Genomic DNA, 20520 nt, shown 5'->3' with positions numbered 1-20520 from the left:
CCCGATACTGGAAGTAGAGACACCCCTAAACATTACCATGAAAGACAAAAGCCAGACACACTAGACCATCGCTGGTGAAACAGACAGGGCTTACTCAGACACCTAATTGGAATTGTGATAAAGTGATGATGTATCCAACAAAACTTCGTTTTATTCCAAAAGCACTTCATTAAAAAAGGACTAAAAATATCATACATAACCATTTCAGAATGTTGTCTGGAATAATCTCCCCAGAGAAGTGATGCTTTGCCTAGAAAGGTTGGACCAGATGATCCTCAATGTCCCTTCCAACCTGGTATTCTGTGATTCTGTCTCTCCAGTGACTAAAAATATAAAACCAGAAAGCCCTTTCCACTCTTGCACAGTTCTTTTCCCCCAAAACCAGGCCATTCTAGTACCCTGACCCCTGATGAACCAGCACTGGAGCAGTTAAATCCCTGCACAGGGGCCTGGCAGTGCTTCGTGGCCTCTCTCTGTGTGAGCACACACCTGTGCAGGTGTGCTTGGCGTTACTGTTCCTTGTAGTGTTTTCTTCTCCCCTGATCCAAACTGACAGCAGAGGAAGCTGTGAGCTGTGGCAGTCCCTCTCTTTCACTAGCACGCTGCTTCCTGAGCCTTGAGGCCACTTTATCAAGGGTGCTCACCTGGGAGGCAGCGGCCCTCCTGCAATCCCATGCTGCTGCCACCCATGCTCTTCCGAGCACCTGCCTGGATGCCAAAGATGCTGCTTCCTCCCAGGCCCTTCAACTCAGGGGCTGCAGAGAATCTCAGAGACTACACTTTGGCTGAGCAGCCTGCAGCGGGCATAAATATAGTACATGCAAGCAACCTATGACCGAACTCAAAATGAGTTGTGAGGAGTAGCTGCCACTGTGTGACTGGAGACATTGCTTCAAACAGACTGAAGGAGAGGAGAAAAGGAGGGAAACAGCTGTGGGGAAGAAAAGCAAATACTGAAGTGAGTAGGTTTGCTACCAGCCTCCAAAAAACCCAACCAAAAGCAACCCTAGAAAGATTGCAGAAGGGATCAGAGCAGAGAATCTGTGAACACCTGGAAAAAAGAACAGCTGAATCCACCTCTGCATATCCTTTCTCTGGGTTCTTCAGGGTCCTTGGACACTGACCTTAAGGCCAGCCAACCAGGAGGAGCTTGTTCAAAGGGCTGAGTTCTGCATGGCTGTTCGGGCACCCAGCTCATCTGTTGGGAGGGCAAACCACCTTTATCTCAGTTGCCAGCCACCTGACTGCGCTACTCAGGCTCAGCACTGCATAACATCAACATCACTGTCTGCTCCCCTGTGAGGTAGGTAGTTTAACTGTCCAAGGACCACTCGTCCCTTCAATGGCATGTCAAAGCCTTGCTATCTGTCCTGGGCTCAGCTGCAAGTTATTTTTCTCCTTCCTAGTAGCTGGTGCAGTGCTGTTGTTCTGGCTTTAGTCCGAGAGCAACGCTGATAACACACCGATGGTTTAGTTGCTGCCAAATAGCGCTTACCCTGATCAAGGACTTTTCAGTCTCATGCTCTGCCAGTGACAAGGGGCACAGGAAGGAGAGAGGAAGCAGAGTTGGGATAACTGACCCAAGCTAGCTAAAGGGGTATTCCATACCACAGCACATCATGCCCAGGATAGAAATTGGGGGGAGTCACCCAGAAGGGACCAATCACTGCTCGGGATGGGCTGGGTATTGGTCGGCGGGTGGTGATCAATTGTATTGTGCATCACTTGTGTTCATTGTTTTTCCTCTCTCTTTTTAGTTTTATATTCTCTCCCCTTGTTATTTCCCTTATCATTAGTAGTAGTAGGTTTATATTATACTTCAGTTATTGGACTGTTTTTATCTCAACCTGTGGGGTTTAAATTATTTCAATTCTCCTCCCCATCATGCCCAGAGAGGGGCGGGAAGAACAGGGAGAGTGAGCAAACAGCTGTGTGCTGCTGAGTTACCAGCTGGGTTTAAATCACACCATCAACCTCTAAAACACCTCTAAAACCCCTCTAAAACCTGATATAAACATTAAGCTCTAAGCTACATAAAAAGGTGAACCCAAATCCCAGTACCTGCTTTTGTCAGAGAACACCTAATACCCTGAGTATTAATACCTTCACAGATGAGAAAACATTGACTGCTTGCCAAAGAAAGGGGCAGGTATCTCCTGATTGAGTGCCACTGACAGTTGTTTCCTTGCCCACAAGTACAGAGGACTTCGTAAAAAGTCCAGTAAAATTCACAGAAAGGCTTCTCATGACTGCATGGGCTTTAGGATCATTCTGAGGCAGGTAAGTAACTAAGTCCCAAATGCTAACAGCCGTCTTCCAGGCCTGACCATAACTGCCCCATTCAATAGCTATCATCATCCAACATTGTCCTAAACAATCTTATAGCAACAGTACAACTGGGTCCCACTGTATGGGAGTGATTTCAGTAGCCTACTGCTGCTCTCTGCAGTTCTAGAGTAAAGAATAAGAAGTCTGAGAGAACAAGAAAGAAGATACACTGATCTTCAGATTTCTAGAGAGATCAGTCTGAGTTGAAGAAGCCTGAAAAAAAAAGAAGAAACAGAGAAGTCTCTACAGTTCTGTTTTCCGCCGTTCAGGAGCAATCTCACTGTAGCTCTTCTTCCTTTTCACTTTGTAAGTCAAGGCTTGGGAATATTCAGAAAGCAGATGCTCCCAGTAGCAAGAGACATCCTCCATCTGCAAGTGCTCAGTGATGAACTGGCGTCCCCTAGAGATACACAAGGCACAGTCAGAACCAATTCCCAGTTCCTACAAGTCTTTGGTTTTGTTTTATATGTATATCAGCTTTCACTCCTCTGTGCTTTAAATGAGAAACAACACACACTGCTCTGTGCTGTCTATTTTAATTTCACAATCTTCACTCACACTTGCAGCTCTGACAGTTGCAGTGCTTTTGTCACCCTCAAGATGGTATTTGTTATCTGGGATAATAAATATCAGATTTCACATATCAGATACAGCCTGAGCAGCACCGAAGCATGCTGCTTCAGAAGCCAGTTACTGTCAGCCTACACACACAATGATACAATGCAGACATGGTTCCCAGGGGTCAGCTCACCTCCTTCCCAGATGAAAGCTCGCAACCTCTGAGAGCTTTCAGTGAGGTTCCTGACATGGGTCACATCTGAACCAAGGACTAAAGCAGATAATCTTATTCCCTGGTTCCCCCTGCTTGTTACACTTTCTCCAACCATTCGGCTGTTACTGCAGATCAATTATGCTGCACCCTTTTAGTACCAGGTTGTCTTTGATAGGTAACCCCTTCAAAAGCTGCATAAGCAAATGCTTTGGAAGAAGACTGCCTGAGAGGCAGGACACACAACTTACCTGTCTGAAATTTCTTGTGCTATGGCATCATTTTCCTTTACAAACTGCAACAGCTCCCTAAATGAAGACCAACAAAACAGCTATGAAACAACTTGCTCAGGGGAGAACACTGTCCCTTAGCTAAACTACTGTGGAGGATGACAGCGAGTCCATAGAAGGGCACTGGAGCTCGTGAACGGACTGGAGCACAAGTGTGATAAGTAATTCCTTCAAGTGAAGGAACTGGGGGGGTTTAGTCTGGAGAAGAGAAGGCTCAGGGGGGACCTTATTGCTCCCTACAACTGCCTGACAGGAGGATGGAGACAGGAGGGGGCTGGTCTCTGCTCCCAAGGAGCAAGGGATGGGACAAGAGGAAACTGCACTGCTGCGCCAGGGGAAGCTTAGATGGAGATGAGGCACAATTCCTTCTCCAAAGGGTGCTCAGTCATTGGAACAGGCTGCCCAGGGCAGTGGTGGAGTCACCATCCCTGGAAGTGCTCACACCCCGTGCAGATGTGGCCCTCAGTGACAAGGGTTAGTGGTGGCGTTGGCAGCCACCACTGTTACCTTGGGGTAACAGTCTGACTTGATGATCTTAAAAGGTCTTTTCCAACCTAGTTGATTCTATAATTAAGGATCTACAGCTGAGCAAGCGACTGGTGCTCATCATTTCAGAGCACAGAAGAAAATTGCCCTTCTCACTTGTTCCATTTCTGTTCTGGATGGCATGGTGGAATTTGGGAGCATTTCTGGCCCAGAGTTAAGTTCCTTTTCCCCTCTATCTGTTCTGCAGGCCACACTTGCACATTAAGTGCCTAGTGCCTGCTGATTCAGTGAGGGTGACTGACCTACATACTCCAGTAAAACCATTACTATCCAAGTAATATGAGCAAAGGATTCTTTTGTGGCAGTAATACAGAGAAAAGAACACAAGCTCCAAGACCCTTTGTCAGATGGCTAGGATTGGAGGCACTTCCTAGAGCAATACGAACCAAACCACCTTCCCAAACACAGGAGCATTTTCCTGCAGCATGCAATGCTCTGCTGAGCACGCTTGGAGTCTCACACCTGACATCAGAGAGGTCCGATTTGACTGGGATGTAGTGGACCCAAGGCTTCAGCTGCGGATAAAAGAATTCCAACCACTCTTCTCCAACGTGAAAGACAAGTGAACCACATAAGAAAAGGTGTTTCAACCGGAAACTGGCAGCCACTCCCCGGAAATTGAACAGATACCTTTAAAAGGAGAAGCAAAGAGAAGGTCCTTGGTTACACCTAATGCTTTGTGAGGAAATTCACTAAGAAACTGAGCTCTGAGCAGTAGCCAAACTTCCCTCACAGGCAGCCACTGGGAGCGAGGGGATCTCCCTCACACACTGGAGTTGCGCACCGGTCACTAAAACAAAGGGAAAAAGTTTATTTGAAGCTACTCACAGGAAAGGTGAGCTGAAAATAACGATGTTCTAGGTGAGCTTCTGTTGCCTGTCAAGCTTGAGGGAGAAAATCAAGGTGTGAGGCTCTACCTGCCTGTGTCAAACCAAAGGAAGCCTCATGGACAACTGCCAGCAAAGCATAGAAGATCTCAGTGTGGATGCTGATCCTGTGACTCTACAGCTTCTGAGACTGTCACCACAAGGAGCTTTTTCCCAATTCTCTCATCTTGCAGTGAGCTTTTCTGTTCATTGCTCTGCTTTGCCACATCTATCTCAGCTGGGGGTTTGTTTTTTGTTTTTTCTCTGGGATTTTGCTTTAATCTGAATCTGATTGTTTCATATTAACTTGGGAATGCAACCCTAGGAGGTTAAAGAGGCTAGCACACAACAGATGGACTTTGCAGATAACAAAGACTCCACAATTTGGTTTTCAGTGGAGAGGATTTCTCTTAGCAAACTGTATCTCAGAGGGATGGTTGGTTGTTTACTTGCTTTCTTTTTTAAACCCATGTTTCTCCAATTACATAGAAAGCTGTTTTTCCTGCGAGTAAAACCCCTCAGTTCATATATAACTTATCCTTGACGTCAAACATTTTGAGCTGGGGAAAGGGAGTGCTTCTTTTAGTGAAACTATTTTAGGTGAAATGGGGCTTCTCTATTATATGTATTTTGGGTGAGATAGGAATTACAGCTAAACTTAGTTCAGCAACAAGTGACAAGGAGTAAATCTGAACTGATGCTGGGTTCTTCGTATTACCTGGGAGCTCTAGGCAGGCATGAGGAAATCAACAAATACATGTAGAGATTTAACAAAAACAGTGGTCTGGAAGTAAGGAAATGCCTTTGTCCAGTTCCAGACACAGCTCCCACCATCCATGACCTCAGCCAAGTCACTGAGCACTGCTCTCAGAGAGCCTGCTGCAGCACCTGCCCTGCAGGAAGCAGCAAGGCATTCATGCTGACCCTACCAGACAAAAGTGTGTGAGAATGCCTCAGCCTCCACTGTATAAGAGTCTTAGGAGGCAGCAGAAATGGGACGTCTATGTGCAACAACAGAAGGGAGAAATCTGGGCAACAGTCTAGTGAATATGAAATGAGACAAGTCAATCACATTTGCACAAAAACACAGATCCAGCCAAATGACTGAGTTCTATCAGCAGATTCTATCTGGCAGAATCATAACTAGGTAGTTTTAAAGCAAAACAAGCAGTAAAACATCGCACATATGAGTGCATACACACTGAGGTTATATTTTTTACACAGAAACCCACAAGAATATTATACCAAAACCCCCTCCCTAAAGCAGTTAGAAACTAAAAACCTTGGTAAATCAAAACCCACATTATTTCAAACAACATACAAAATATGAGTCAATACTATATCTGCTCAATCATATTTCAGGTTCTCTTTTACTATACACGTCCAGTGGCAGTGTTTGCCCCAGTATGCCCATGAAGACATGATTCCTTAGTTCCCTATGTCTTTGAAGACAGCAATGCTATCATTGTAGCATTGAAAAGATGATTCAGGACATACCACTTGGTACAGGAATGTAAAGAAAAAATGATAGAAAGCCTTTTGGATTAAAAAAATATCTATTTGCTTATTAGTGATCTAAGACCTTTACTTTCCCCAAAGCACTTTATTTCTCCTGACCTGACAGGGGAAAGCTGATGCTGAAAGAGGCCATGCTAACCTCCCAAATTTTCAACTGCCTTATGTCTGTTCACAGGTTTCCTTACATGCATGGAGCTGGTTGCTGGAATTAGACCTTAAAATAAAATGAGACCTTACACCATACAAGGAAAGACTTAACCTGCAGCCCTTGAACAACTTAATCAAAGCTCTTACTTGTATTTGCAGTGATCGACCAGGGGAATTTCCTTTGCAGCAGGCTTTCCTAATGTATCCTTAAAATAAAGAGAATTTTAAGATTGGTAAGTTTTATGTGGTGATTTCATATTTGTTTTCATTCTCAGTTAGAAACAAAGCTGAGATCTCAAAGCCCTCTATTCCTACTTCTCAGAAAACCTTCTCTGGTGGGCTGTTAGAAGTATTATTAAGAATTCCCAGCCCTTCAAACAAGAAAAAGAGCTTAGTAAATTACACACTGCCTGTAAGCAAACGCCAGCACAAACACATTAAATGATAATGTTTAGTTGGCAACTACAGAGTGGAAAACAGCTTGGGACAAAGGACTTTGTGAAGCCAAGTATAACTTGATTAGCCAACATTGTCTGGAGAGAGCTGGATTGTAAACTAAGTATGGAACTAAAGGGTTAGCAGCAGCAGTTATCAGAAAGTTATCAACAACAAGACCAGGAAATTGAGATTACAGAAAAAGGTTTAAGACTGGTAACACCACACAGGCAGCTCAGGGATAGAAGGGGAAGAGTTGAATAATTCTGTTGTAGCGGAAGAGGAGGGGAATGGCATTGATTCATTTTCTTATGTGTGCTAGTTTCCTTGAAGAAAAAGCGTAGATGAAAGACAAACATTTGGCCTGACAGGCCCTAGAGACACCTTCCTTTCATCCTTCAGAGGTGTGGCCATCAAGGGAACTATAAGCCTCCTTCACACTAAAGGATCACTCACAGACCCCAGAAGATAGTTCTTAATCATCAAAGCCACCTTGCACTGCTACCCTTTCTGGCCTTCACACTCATGAGATAGACAGCATCCACACACCTTTTCAGATTTCCAAGCCTGGTTTTTTGTGTACTCAGCATCAACGAGTTCTGGGTTTTCTCGGGACAGCAAAATGAGCGGATCTCTCTCAGGGCTCGTTCTACAAAAAAAATGTCATCAATAACAGCCTACCCACATGATCCAACATAGGTAACAAACTACAGGGCTCAAGACCCTGCCTCTTTACGTGGCTGACTTTTCTATGTGCCCAAAAAACATTATTAAGTTCCTACCATATGGTGTATTTCTGTCCAAGGGCATATTAGCAGAAGAGAATGAATTATGTATCCTGAAGTGATTTGAGGCCATGTCTTTTTATCTCACTTACTAAATATTTAATAGCATTATTTGAGCAATTCCCAGGCCAAACCAGCAGAGATGATGTTTCCTTCAGGCTTTACCCTGATAGGTGCCAAATACTTCAGCATTCTCTGACTTTGAAGGGAGTTAAGAGATGCTAAGCATCTTCAATGCCAACACCAATTTAAAACACCACTGATAAACAAGGTTATGACAGCCCTGAGACTTGCTGCTCGTCACCTCCTGAGCCTACCTGGTATCTATCAGATCCTTCCCTACTGGGGATGGGGGAGAAACAAAGAACTGGGTTTAACATTGTTTCCAAACTGTCACTGGAGGAAGGGCAAAAATAATCTACAATCTTACCCCCACCACTCAGGTAACTTAAAGCAAGAGTACTTTTGATTCAGTGTCAAGCGCTTGCATAGCAAATAAAAGTCTTCTTAATAGCAAGCAGCATGCACATCAACATGAAATCTTTAAATGTGGATCATGCACTTGCAGTTCCCTTCATAGAACAAAACAAGTTGTTTCCTAGTGGGACAGTTTTACTCATTAAGGAATAACATACCAAATTCATCACAGCTTCTGTTTCCAATATTAGACTTTCATAATAAACTGGTTGTAAATGGCAATTCTTATTGAGAATCATTAACGGTGAAATGCTGCTGTACAGAATGTTTCACTTTCCTTGCTTTAAAAATAAACTACATTCTGGTTTACACTTGTTTAGGTCTTCGAGGTACAGAAAATTCTGCACACAGACAGCTGTCACAGTATGTGTCAGTAGAATCTCCTGCTACAGGAAAATGTGCTCACCTGGATCCTCGGAAATATCCTTTAGAGATTTTTTTCATCCATGGCCATTTTTCTGCAGATCTGAAAATATTGTTTATACATGGCAATGAATGATTTAACATAACCAGGAAACAGCACTCTCATCAGTTGTCACAGCATAATCTATATTATTGTTTTTCAACGGAAGTCACTTTCTTCATTAGAGCAGAAAAACCTCTCAGCCAGGTCCAACAGAACAGGTTTTCCTATGAATATTGTGTTTAAGGCAACATGATACAGGTTACTTTTCAGTACACCTTTCAGCCAAAACAGTGAATTGCACACAATCCCCATACCAAACCTTAAACTTAGGGCATTAAAATTTACCTCAAATTTGAATCCACATTTTGTACTGTTGCTTTTCTGTACTTCACTGAATATGGATAGTGCAAAACGACTAGAGAGTTTCTAACCATTTCCTAATTTTATTCATTTCCCAATTGGAAAACCCAAGCAAAGAACAACAACCAACCAACCAACCCTGCCTCATGTTTTGCATTTAAAACACAGGGGTTCATTGTTTTCCGAAATAACTTTCATTTTACATCTAAGCAAGTCCTTCAAAACAGCTGTTCACATGTTTTACTTCTGTCAGTGCCGTCACCTGCCTCCCTCTGGGGAACTCTTTGTGGTACTTTTCTGTTCCACCTGGCTTGACATGTAGGTCCTGATCCCCAAACTGATCAAGCTTTGCACCTACAGTGACACAGATAAGTAAATGCTTTGGACTTTCATTGTATTACATCACATTAGGCTTCAGCTATGATTAGTCCCATAGATCTTCAGATTTTGAAGAAAGAAACACTCAATCTTGCATTCTGATGTCAGGTGATTGACATAAAGGTGGTTTTCTTGTAATGTATCTACGTTCACTCGCTGTTGCACACTTTGTCACTCTCCATGGGAAACAGCCCCTTATTCTGCTAACAGTCAAAAATCCTGCCAAAAGAAAGACTCCCAGTCAGAAACATCTTCTGTCTTACTCTCAGCCCAGTAATGACTCTTGATTCTTGGGAATGATTCCAGGTTTCTCTATTGCACAATGACACTCAAGTAAAACCAGATCTAAACCCTTCCAGAAGCTTACACAAACATCTCAGATCATCCCTGCAGTGAAAAAAACACAGCTTCTACGGAAGTAGTTGGAAACAAAGGAAAACATTTCCATATGTCAGGGGAGATGTCTGCAGGCAAAAGATAACTGCTATGTTATTGACAATCCCCATCCCAGCAAAAATGATAGTAATCTGGCCCTGACAGCATGAAGAATGGGTATTATTTTGTCCTCTGCATTTCTTACTCAAGTGTTGGAAACAGAAAAGTTCACTATAACTTCTAGTTACATCATCCAAGGTTTCCAAGGAGAATTCCTATACAGTAGCTAGTCTGTATGTAGTTAATGAGAAGCAAACAGATGACAGGCCAACAGACCCATGGTCTTAGATTTCAACATTGGCCCAACGTTGCCCAGTGCTTGATGGATTTTATTGTGCGTTTGTCTTCCATTAAACCTCCACACACACATAATCACTTCCAAAACCTACCTTCTGAGGTCCTCTCTCATGAGGTCCCAGCGCCCTAAACCTGTCGGGTAAATTGGCCAAACAGCTGGTCCTCCTTCCCAAAATGTCCAGGCAGGATACATGATATCATTGTAATCAGGTGTCTTAAGAAAAAGAAGAGTAATGTAAGAATGAGGGTAATATCTACTTCAGTTTACTCACTGAGCCCACCAGTAATGAATGTCACTTCTGGGAGTTCTGTTGGCTTTCTCAATTACCATTACATGATAGCTTTGCTGTCACCATGGTGCTACTGGGGTTCTTCGGAAGAAAGCCCAGTAATGAAATGTTTCAGTGATGTTAGAAAGGCTGCATGACAACATGGGACCTTCACACTAGAAAATAACAAAAGAGGTCTGTGATATAGCTGATGAGTACACAGCAGAAGACCTGAGCTCCATTCATTTTTCTGAAGACTTGTGCCTATGCGTAGCTACAAATGTTTTCTACTAAAGAGAAGTTAAGAAGCATTATTATTTCCTCAGACACAGAAGCACTTACACTTTGACATTTAGGTTTCCCACACTTCCATTCATTCCAGCCTTCCTAGAGCTCATGTAATTCACTGTAACAAATATCCAACTCATATAAGAATTTCATTTCCTCACTCCTATTTGGATGCTTAAATCCCCATATCACCAGAGGGGAGACCAGCACTTAAGTAAGACTCAGCCCTTTCATAAAACCAAACTATAGGTCGCTTCCTTGCAGTAATAATGAACTTCCTATATGATTATCCATCTACCTGTCACCTGGAGATACTGGAGAGGTTCCAAGGCCTCCAACAGAGTCAGCAGGTTCGTGCACATGACATAGAAACAGGGGCTGAGGAATGGGTTTGTTCATGCACACAAGAGGAGGCTTGGGGAATCTAAATGCCATCTCCTAATGGGAGAATTCAGATAAGATGGATCAGACTCCTTTCAGAAGTGCAGAGACAGAATAAGAGGCAACAGGCTTTGATTACAAGAAAGGAAATTCTAATTAGATATTGGGAACATGTTTTCACTCTGATGGAGGTCAAACACTGTCTGGGGACACCCTGTATCCAGGATGCTCAGATCTGGGCAGGATATAACCCAGAGCACTCAGATCTAGCTGGTCCTGCTCTGAGGGTCAGGGTGACCTCTTAAGATCCCTTCCAAGTGAAATGAGTGTGTGCTTGTATGATCTGCTCCTTCTCACTCTTGGCATAAACAGGCATTGATAAAAAATCATGAGAGCTCCACCACCACTCCAGGGCTGGCCTTCTGAGGTGCAGAGTACGACAATCTTTCAATCCCTTATGCTTTCAGCCTCAGAAAGCACCCTGTACCAGCATCCTGGAGCCTTCTACACAAGGGATGGTTAAATGTGAGCTTTGCCTGGGTCACTGGGTTTCAGTTATGGACAGGGCTGAGGTTACAGTGCAGATACTGGAAAACAGTGACTGGACAAGTCAGTTTCTTGCTGGGTCCTGCAAGGCACCCAAGGGCAGAATGATGAATACAGCTGCAAAGATTGAACTCCTGCAACCTGCTCTGCATCAGTTTGGGTTCTGCTGGCTAGAGTTAAGGCTATGGAAGGGTCAAGACAGCTTACTGGCTTACTACTACATTTGGCAGCAAACATGGTTATTGAATGATGGTTCTTGCAATGCTGCTCTGAAAATCCAGAGAGTTTGATGGCTGTGGACTAGGCAATAGGTATAGATCATATTATGGTTCAGACTGCATGAGCTAAAGACCTGGGTTCAGAGTAAGATACTACAAGTTAGCAGAAACAGAATAGAGCCTGAACTAGCAAGACCAAATGGTTTACTGCCTCTTTTTGCATCTTACTTTCTGCTGGGCTTCAGCTATGACCAGGATCAGGGTTAGGTAGCGAGGGTGCAGGATTTGGGCACACTGGGCATACACTAAAGCATAGCAAGATTAGCTGAAGCTTGAGGTGTAACAGTATTTTGTTGGAAAGGATGAGACACTATGCTACAGTCAGGTTTAATAATGGGAGAGGTGGGAAAACATATGAGAGGGCTCTGGAGTGTGGGAACACAGAAGCAGAGAGCAAATGTATGCATCTCTGGATGTGTGTGCATGTTTGCAGATGGAAAACAGTATCCAGGGGAAAAGGGCTCACAGGAGGCAAGAATATTACAGAGAAGAAAATCGGAAACACTTATCTGTGGTACCAGAAAAGAGAGGACTAAAATATTCACATTAAATGAGATGAACTGGATGACAGCTGACTGATAATCAAAAAAGCCTCAACAATGTTGATAAACTGCAGCTACAATTTTCACAGGGGCACTATAGCAAATGACAGCAATGTTGGCACATATCCCATCCAGCTGTGCATCATTCCACTGTGGCAGAGGTACAATTTTTGACCTGGAAGAGAAACTAATGAGGTAAAAACTGTTCTATTGATAAATCTGCAAGCCTGTCTGCCAGAAAACTGGAAGCAAAAGCAAACATAAACAGCAGGCAATTTTGACACACACAAAATCTGTGGGAACCATCCTCAAAAGTAGGTTTCCAAGAGAAAGAACATGCATGACTCAGAAATGCCCAGCTTTTAAAGGTGTACACACCTTACTGAAGGAGAATACTGGGATAATGGGTTTCATCCATGTGGGGACCTGGGGGTAGTCTCGCACATTGATCACCATTTCTATGTCAGGGAGGCGGTTGATGATCTCCAGAAGGAAGTGCTCAACTCCACTGCATCTGTAGAGAAACGCCATATGGGAAAGAGCTATAAGGAGAACGCAGAATCCTGCAGTCTCTTGTAGGCCTTTCCCTCTGCACAGGAGCAAAGGAGATGGCAAGCCTAAGCCATACCATGATGTAGCCTGGGAACTGCCTCTAGCAGCCTCTAAGCCCCAGTGCATTACAGACACCAATGAAACAACTCATTCTGGTAAATCAGGCCTGATCTGCAGCTTCCTCTGGGAACTCACAACCAACCAACCCTTTGTACACTGAAGTGCCACAATGACACATACCTCCTGCTACATTTAAACTTCAAACATCATTTTCTAGGTTTCTGTTCTGATAAGGAATTCAGACTTCTGAAATATAATTGTAGTCAATGACTCTCAACTTGGCAGCATTGGAAGCAGTGCTGTGCCCCAGCTAGGGTGACAAGATCTTCTGCACAGCACTTACCTTGCAGGGAACAAGCAGTCCTGCTCACGGTACAATTTGTTCTTAATGATCTGGTAGTGTGTCCCGAGCTTCCGGCTCACCACATTTGACATTACTTCCTTGGAAATGCCACCTTGAAAAGGAGCCAGGTCCTGCTTCCAGACACTGAAACACAACAACCAGCCATTATTACGTACAATACGAAGGATACTGTACATTAAATTACTGCAGTATACAGAACAGACTTCTAGCTAAAACAAGCTGTCAGTATCTTCCAGGAGTGCTGCTACATGTGGCATAACAGAGAATTTGATTTAAGTCACTTGGAAGAGCTGTTACTCAGAGAGTCAAAAGTCCAACTTTCACTCTATGACTATGTGCTGTTTGCCCAAACAGAAAGCCCAGCACAGGACTCTGAGGCTAAATCAGCATGGACAACTCTAGTTCCTCTCCCAGAAAGCAGCTTGGCAGGTTATGGGTAAAAGTCTTCAGCTCACTTAACCTTTTAATTGCAAAGGTTGTGCTCTGGCCTTTCATGAACAATGGGCCAAGACCAAATTCCTCACACAATGTCATGCTGTTTAGACATTAAAATAGAACGTAAGAGTCTAGTTGCAAAGAAGAGAATCACTCAATACTGCCAGGTGCAGTGAAAGCCAGCCCAGGACAGGCCTACGTAGCACGTCCACACATCACCAGTGAACTCCAGGAACACAGTGTGAAAATATAAGCCTAGTGAACAGAAGAAAACACAGGAGGATGCAGCTTCTATAAACTTAGCCTAAAGGTCCTCAGATCAAACTGCTTGGAGAATTTAACAAACACTGTCAGATTGTAACAGCCATGGAGACATTCTCCCCACTTTTTGGTAGACACTGACTCAGTGCCTTAGTTTAATTTAGCACTGTTGGGGTGATCCCATTGTAAGGGTGGTCAAACACTGGAACAGGTTGCTCAGAGAGACTGTTTCCCTCTGTTTGCCCAGAGAGTTCATATTTTATGAGATATTCAAGCCTGACTGGCCACAGTCCTGGCAGCCCTGCTGAGCAGAGGGATGGACTTGACAATCTCAAGATGTTCCCTCCAACCTCCAGAATGAGCCGGCTTCATTTGGAGCTCGGCTCAGATGCCTCTATACAAACGCCCGTAGCATGGGGAACAAACAAGAGGAATTCGAGATGTGTGCACGACTGCAGGAGTATGATATAGTAGGCATCACAGAAACATGGTGGGATGGCTCCTACGACTGGAGTGTTGGAATGGAAGCTTACAGGCTCTTTAGAAAAGACAGGCCTGGCAGGCAGGGAGGGGGAGTTGCTATGTATGTTAAGGATAGGCTGGAGAGTATGGAACTCTGTCTGGGGACGGGTGAGCAGTCGACAGAGAGTTTGTGGGTCAGGGTTAAAGAGAGAACAGCGATGGGGGACATTACTGTGGGGATCTGTTACAGACTGCCTGATCAAGAGGAATCTGTGGATGAAGTGCTCTATAGGCAGATAGAAACAGCCACGCTCGCAGGTCCTTGTTCTCATGGGGGACTTCAACGACCCTGACTTCTGTTAGAGCTACGGTACAGCCCAGCACAAGCAATCCAGGAGGTTCCTCGATTGTGTGGAAGACAAGTTCCTCCTGCAAGTAATAGAGAAGCCGATAAAGAGAGGTGCCGTGCTTGACCTCGTGCTCACCAACAGGGAAGGGCTGGTTGGAAATGTGATGCTCCAGGGCAGCCTTGGTTGCAGTGATCACGAGATGGTCGAATTCGAGATCCTCGGGACAGTGAGAAGAGCATGCAGCAAGCTCAATGCCCTGGACTTCAAGAGAGCAGACTTTGGCCTCTTCAGGAATCTGCTCAGTAAGGTTCCATGGGATATAGCCCTAGAGGGCAGGGGGGCCCAAGACTGCTGGTTGATATTCAAGGATCACTTGCTACATGCTCAGGAGTGTTGCATCCCAACTAGAAGGAAGTGCAGGAGGAGGGCCAGGAGACCTCCTTGGATGGATAAGGAGTTGCTGAGGAAACTTAGAGGGAGAAAAGAGGCTTATAGAAGATGGAAGCAAGGACAGGTGGCCTGGGAAGAATACAGGGATGTTGTCTGGGAAGCTAGGGACCAGGTTAGGAAAGCTAAGGCCCAGTTAGAATTGAACTTGGCTAGGGATGTGAAGGATAGCAGGAAGGGATTCTATAGGTACGTAGCAAATAAAAGACAGACTAGGGATAACGTAGGCCCCCTCCGGAAGATATTGGGAGAACTGGCTACCCTGGATTTGGAGAAGGCTGAGGTTCTTAATGACTTCTTTGTCTTGGTCTTCACTGGCAAAGGCTCTGACTGTACCACCCAAGTCTTGGAAGGCGGACGCAGGGACTGTAAGAATGAAGACCCTAGGCCCACTGCAGGAGAGGATCAGGTTCAAGACCATCTTAAGAACCTGAACATGCACAAGTCCATGGGACCTGACGAAATCCATCCGCGGGTCCTGAAGGAGCTGGCGAATGAAGTTGCTAAGCCACTGGCCATCATATTTGAAAAATCATGGCAGTCAGGTGAAGTTCCCAATGACTGGAAAAGGGAAATATAACCCCCATTTTTAAGAAGGGAAAAATGGATGACTCGGGGAATTACAGACCAGTCAGTCTCACCTCTGTGCCTGGCAAACTCTTGGAGCAGATTCTCTTGGAAGACATGCTAAGGCGCACGAAAAACAAGGAGGTGGTTGGTGACAGCCAGCATGGCTTCACTAAAGGGAAATCCTGCCTGACCAATTTGGTGGCCTTCTATGATGGGGCTACGAAACTGATGGACAGGGGCAGAGCAGTTGACGTCATCTACCTGGACTTGTGCAAAGCCTTCGACACTGTCCCACATGACATCCTTGTCTCTAAATTGGAGAGACATCAATTTGATGGGTGGACCACTCAGCGGATAAAGAACTGGCTGCACCCAAAACAGTTGCGGTCAATGGCTCAATGTCCGGCTGGAGACCAGTAACAAGTGGTGTCCCTCAGGGATCGGTGTTGGGACCGGTCTTGTTCAACATCTTTGTCGGTGACATGGACAGTGGGATTGAGTGCGCCCTCAGCAAGTTTGCCGATGACACCAAGCTGTGCGGTTCGGTTGATACGCCGGAGGGAAGGGATGCCATCCAGAGGGACCTCAGCACGCTTGTGAGGTGGGCTGATGAAGTTTAACCATGCCAAGTGCAAGGTCCTACACCTGGGTCGGAGCAATTCCAGGCACGGCTACAGTTGGGCAGAGAAGAGATTCAGAGCAGCCCAGCGGAGAGACTTGGGGGTGTTGGTCAATGAGAAAATGAACATGAGCCAGCAGTGTGCGCTCGCAGCCCAGAAAGCCAACTGTATCCTGGGCTGCATCAAGAGGAGCGTGACCAGCAGGTCAAAGGAGGTGATCCTGCCCCTCTACTCTGCTCTCGTGAGACCTCACTTGGAGTATTGTGTGCACTTCTGGTGTCCTTAACATAAAAAGGACATGGAACTGTTGGAAGAAGTCCAGAGGAGGGCCACAAGGATGATCAGGGGACTGGAGCACCTCCCGTATGAAGACAGGCTGAGAAAGTTGGGGCTGTTCAGCCTGGAGAAGAGAAGGCTGCATGGAGACCTCATAGCAGCCTTCCAGTATCTGACAGGGGCCTACAAGGATGCTGGGGATGGACTATTCTTCAGGGACTGTAGTGACAGGACAAGGGGTAACGGGTTCAAACTTAAACAGGGGAAGTTTAGATTGGATATAAGGAAGAAATTCTTTACTGTTAGGGTGGTGAGACACTGGAATGGGTTGCCCAGGGAGGTTGTGAGTGCTCCATCCTTGGCCAGGCCAGGTTGGATGAGGCCTTGGGTGCCATGGTTTAGTGTGAGGTGTCCCTGCCCATGGCAGGGGGGTTGGAACTAGATGATCTTAAGGTCCTTTCCAACCCTAACTATTCTGTGATTCTATTTTGTAATCAGGTGGAAACCAGTAAAACTACATAAAGAATTGCCATTGTGCAGATGGGCTGACCAAAGGATAAGCAGTCTGGTAGGGATACAGATGTAATGAGTCTGAAAGCAGGAAGAAAGCTGCAGTTTTATGAACCATCAATGTCATTGTAGCCTAAGTGACAACTGAAAGTTAGCTTTTAAAAGCCCACATGAAAGACTTGCTAGCAACACTGCACTGAGTGAAAAGGCAGAAGTGGATTGTTAAGATACAAATATCACCAGCTATGTGCATGGTTTATTGCATGATCATTTATCAAATGCTGACACAGTCCATGTTCAATGTGTATGTACAACCTCAGAGGACAACAAGGAGTGTGATCAGTTTGCAGATGGATACACCTTCTACTGGAACTAGGGAGGTCAATCTGTTACACGTAGTGCCATTAATAACCTCCTCCTTGCAAGCACCATGATCATGAAACACTCTAGGCTTGGGGACAAGTGGCTGGAAAGCTGCTCAGTGGAAAAGAACCTGCCGGTGCCGATTGATGGCGCTGAACATGAGCAGCTTGTGCACAGGCAGCCAAGAAAACCAACAGCATCCTGGCCTGTATCTGCAATCGTCTGGCAGCAGGGCCAGGGCAGTGACTGCCACCCTGCACTGGTGAAGCTGCACCTTGAAATCTGTTCAGTTCTGGGCCCCTCACTACAAGAGAGACATTGAGCTGCTGGTGCGGTGCCAGAGAAGGGAAATGGAGGTGGTGTAGGGCCTGGAGCACAAGTGGGATGGGGAATGGCTGAGGCACCTGGGGCAATTTAGTCTGGAGAAGAGAAGGGTCAGGAGGACGTTATCACTCTTTACAACTGCCTGACAGGAGGATGGAGCCAGAAGGGGGCTGGTCTTTGTTCCCAAGTATCAAGGGAGAGGACAAGAGGAAATGGCCTCAAGCTGTGCCAGAGGAGGTTTAGACTGGATATTAGAAAAAATTTCTTCACTAAAAGGGTGATCAGGAACAGGCTGCTCAGGGCAGTGGTGGACTCACCGTCCCTGGAAGCGTTCACCCTTAGTGACATGGTTTAGCGGTGTCTTGGAAGTCCTGGGGTAACAGCTGGACTCGATGGGTTGTCCTGGGTTCAGCTATACCAGTCATAGCTGAATCCAGAACAATGATCTTAAAGGTCTTTTCTAACCTAGCTGATTCTATGGTGGCTGCAACCTTAAAGCCCAAACATTTTCTATCTGATTCAAAACCATCAGTGCTGGCAACAGTATTTCCTCTCATGGCCAGAGGCCTGTGCAGGCGAAAGGAAACCAGTCTCTCACCTTTGGTGGCAGCTGCAATTCTCCTTTATACATGGCTTATAGACTTCCACAGCTTTCTTAATTTGGTCCGTTATTGTTTTCCATTTGGCATCTAAAACACACAGGAAGGAAAAGTCATACAAATCCGTTCCTTACACTACCAAAACAACTAGCAGGAGCTGAACAACATTCCTGGTCCAGCTGGCAACAGCGATGCACCAGGGTCTCCCAAAACACGCCAGCACTGTTCCAGTCCCTGCAGCCTAACGAGGGGATGCTTAAAGCAAAGGGGGGGGAAAAGAGGACCCGCCACTGAAAAGGGTCCAGGGACGGAGGAGTGGTTTAGGCGGCCCCCTCTTCCTGGCTTCCTTTTCACCCCAGCTGGCCACCGCGGGGTGCTGTCTGAGGTGAGACTCCCTGACAGGACTCGCCGCTTCCGTCCGAACCATCAACCCGCCCCTCCTGCAGCGAAGCCGCACCCCGTTCCCATCGCCCGCAACACCCTCACACCCCGGCAAGACGAGGAGCCTCGAGCCCCGCTCACCTGCGGGACCGCCCGTCATGGCGGGATCCAGCCACCACAGCAGCGCCCAAAACGCCAGCGCCTCCCGCCGCATGCCGCAGCCGCCACCTCCACCGTATTGCGCATGCGCAACTCGCCACCGGTGGGACAGGGCCGATCAGCGGGTGGTGACGCCCTGATCAAAGATGGTGGTCGCCGCCGCCAGCCCCGCACAAAGATGGCGGCGCTACCGGTGGGTGTGGTGCCGCGGTGCTTGATGGGAGCGGTAGTTCCCTCGGAGGCTCAGTGGCGGAGTCCCTAACTCCGCTCCTTTACGCCTCAGGAATCATAGAACCACAGGCTGGTTTGGGTTGGAAAGGACCTTATGATCATTCCGTTCCAACTCCCTGCCATAGGCAGGGACACCTTCCACTAGAGCAGGTTGCTCCAACCCCTTGTGTCCAACCTGGCCTTGAACACTGCCAGGGATGGGGCAGCCACAGCTTCTCTGGGCACCTTGTGTCAGTGCCTCCGCACCCTCACAGGGAAGAACCTTTGTCTAAGATTTAACCTGAACTTGCCCTGTTTCAGTTTGAACCCGTTACCCCTTGTCTTATAATTACAGCCCCTCATGAGGAGTCCCTCTCCAGCATCCTTGTAGGCCCCCTTTGGACACTGGAAGGCTGCTCTAAGGTCTCCACACAGCTTCTCTTCTCCAGGCTGAACAGCCCCAACTTTCTCAGCCTGTCTTCATATGGGAGGTGCTCCAGCCCCTTGATCATCCTCGAATCCCACACACCTCATGCAGACGTTGTGCAACTGGCAGCCCTTACTCCCTTTGGGAATTTTTGTGGGGTACAGAATTTCCCTGGACACGTGAATTCATCAAGCAGTTTGTCCAGCCTCTATGGCAGTCCTTCTCCTGGCCCGACCTCTCGCTGTTTCCAATGCCTGATTCAGTTTGATTATAGAATCATGGAATCACAGCATGGTTTGCGTTGGAAGAGACCTCAAAGATCATCTAGTTCCAACCCCCCTCCAACTGGGTAACTGAGTGATTGTATGAGTGAACTGTGAGGGAGTAAATGAATGTTGTGTATATTATCTGCTATTAATAGTAACAGCTTCCTCGGGTGAAAACCTTGAGCACTCTGGCTGTCTCATTCTCAGCTTCTGTTGCACAACCAAAAAATTTTAAAGCAAATAATGGGAATTAATCCCTTCTTTCCATCTTCTAGAGCCCCTCTGTCTTCCTTTTGATTTCTGCGTAGGGTCTGCTTTCTTCCTTTTCCTCTACAGTCTCTCTCACAGCTGCAGTAGTAACAGATCCAATTTTGAGGGCAGTCTGGAGGCTTTCCAAAAAGTGTGAACCTTAAGTAAGGTAAAAGCAAAAACTGACGATATTTTTATACGAACAATGTATCTTATACCTTACTCTACATATCATCCCTAACATGGCTAATTCAACCAATATTTCTAGCAGAGTTTTCTGTCTTCCATTTCAGG

General features: G+C 45.9%; 1 protein-coding gene across 2 annotated transcripts; it reads right to left on the bottom strand.

Moving 5' to 3' along the window:
* Positions 1 to 137: 137 nt before the first annotated feature.
* POGLUT1 (protein O-glucosyltransferase 1) lies at positions 138 to 19142 on the bottom strand. Of its 2 annotated transcripts, none has more exons than XM_080613246.1 (11): positions 19057 to 19142; positions 18534 to 18624; positions 13297 to 13440; positions 12720 to 12855; positions 10130 to 10251; positions 8568 to 8627; positions 7449 to 7548; positions 6612 to 6670; positions 4396 to 4563; positions 3349 to 3405; positions 138 to 2728 (listed from the first exon to the last, which is right to left on the bottom strand). In XM_080613246.1, exons 1-11 carry the CDS (start codon positions 19127 to 19129, stop codon positions 2572 to 2574), a joined length of 1167 nt encoding a protein of 388 aa, XP_080469372.1. In that variant the 5' UTR covers positions 19130 to 19142; the 3' UTR covers positions 138 to 2571. The 2 variants fall into 2 exon arrangements, with proteins under 2 accessions (XP_080469372.1, XP_080469373.1); XM_080613247.1 differs by having other exon boundaries at positions 2676 to 2728; positions 4320 to 4563.
* Between the last annotated feature and the right edge of the window lie 1378 nt (positions 19143 to 20520).

This window comes from Psittacula echo, assembly GCF_963264785.1.
Source record: "Psittacula echo genome assembly, chromosome: 3".
Lineage (NCBI taxonomy): Eukaryota > Metazoa > Chordata > Aves > Psittaciformes > Psittacidae > Psittacula > Psittacula echo.
Note: the sequence above shows the minus strand (reverse complement) of the source record. Positions and strands in the feature narration are given on the sequence as shown.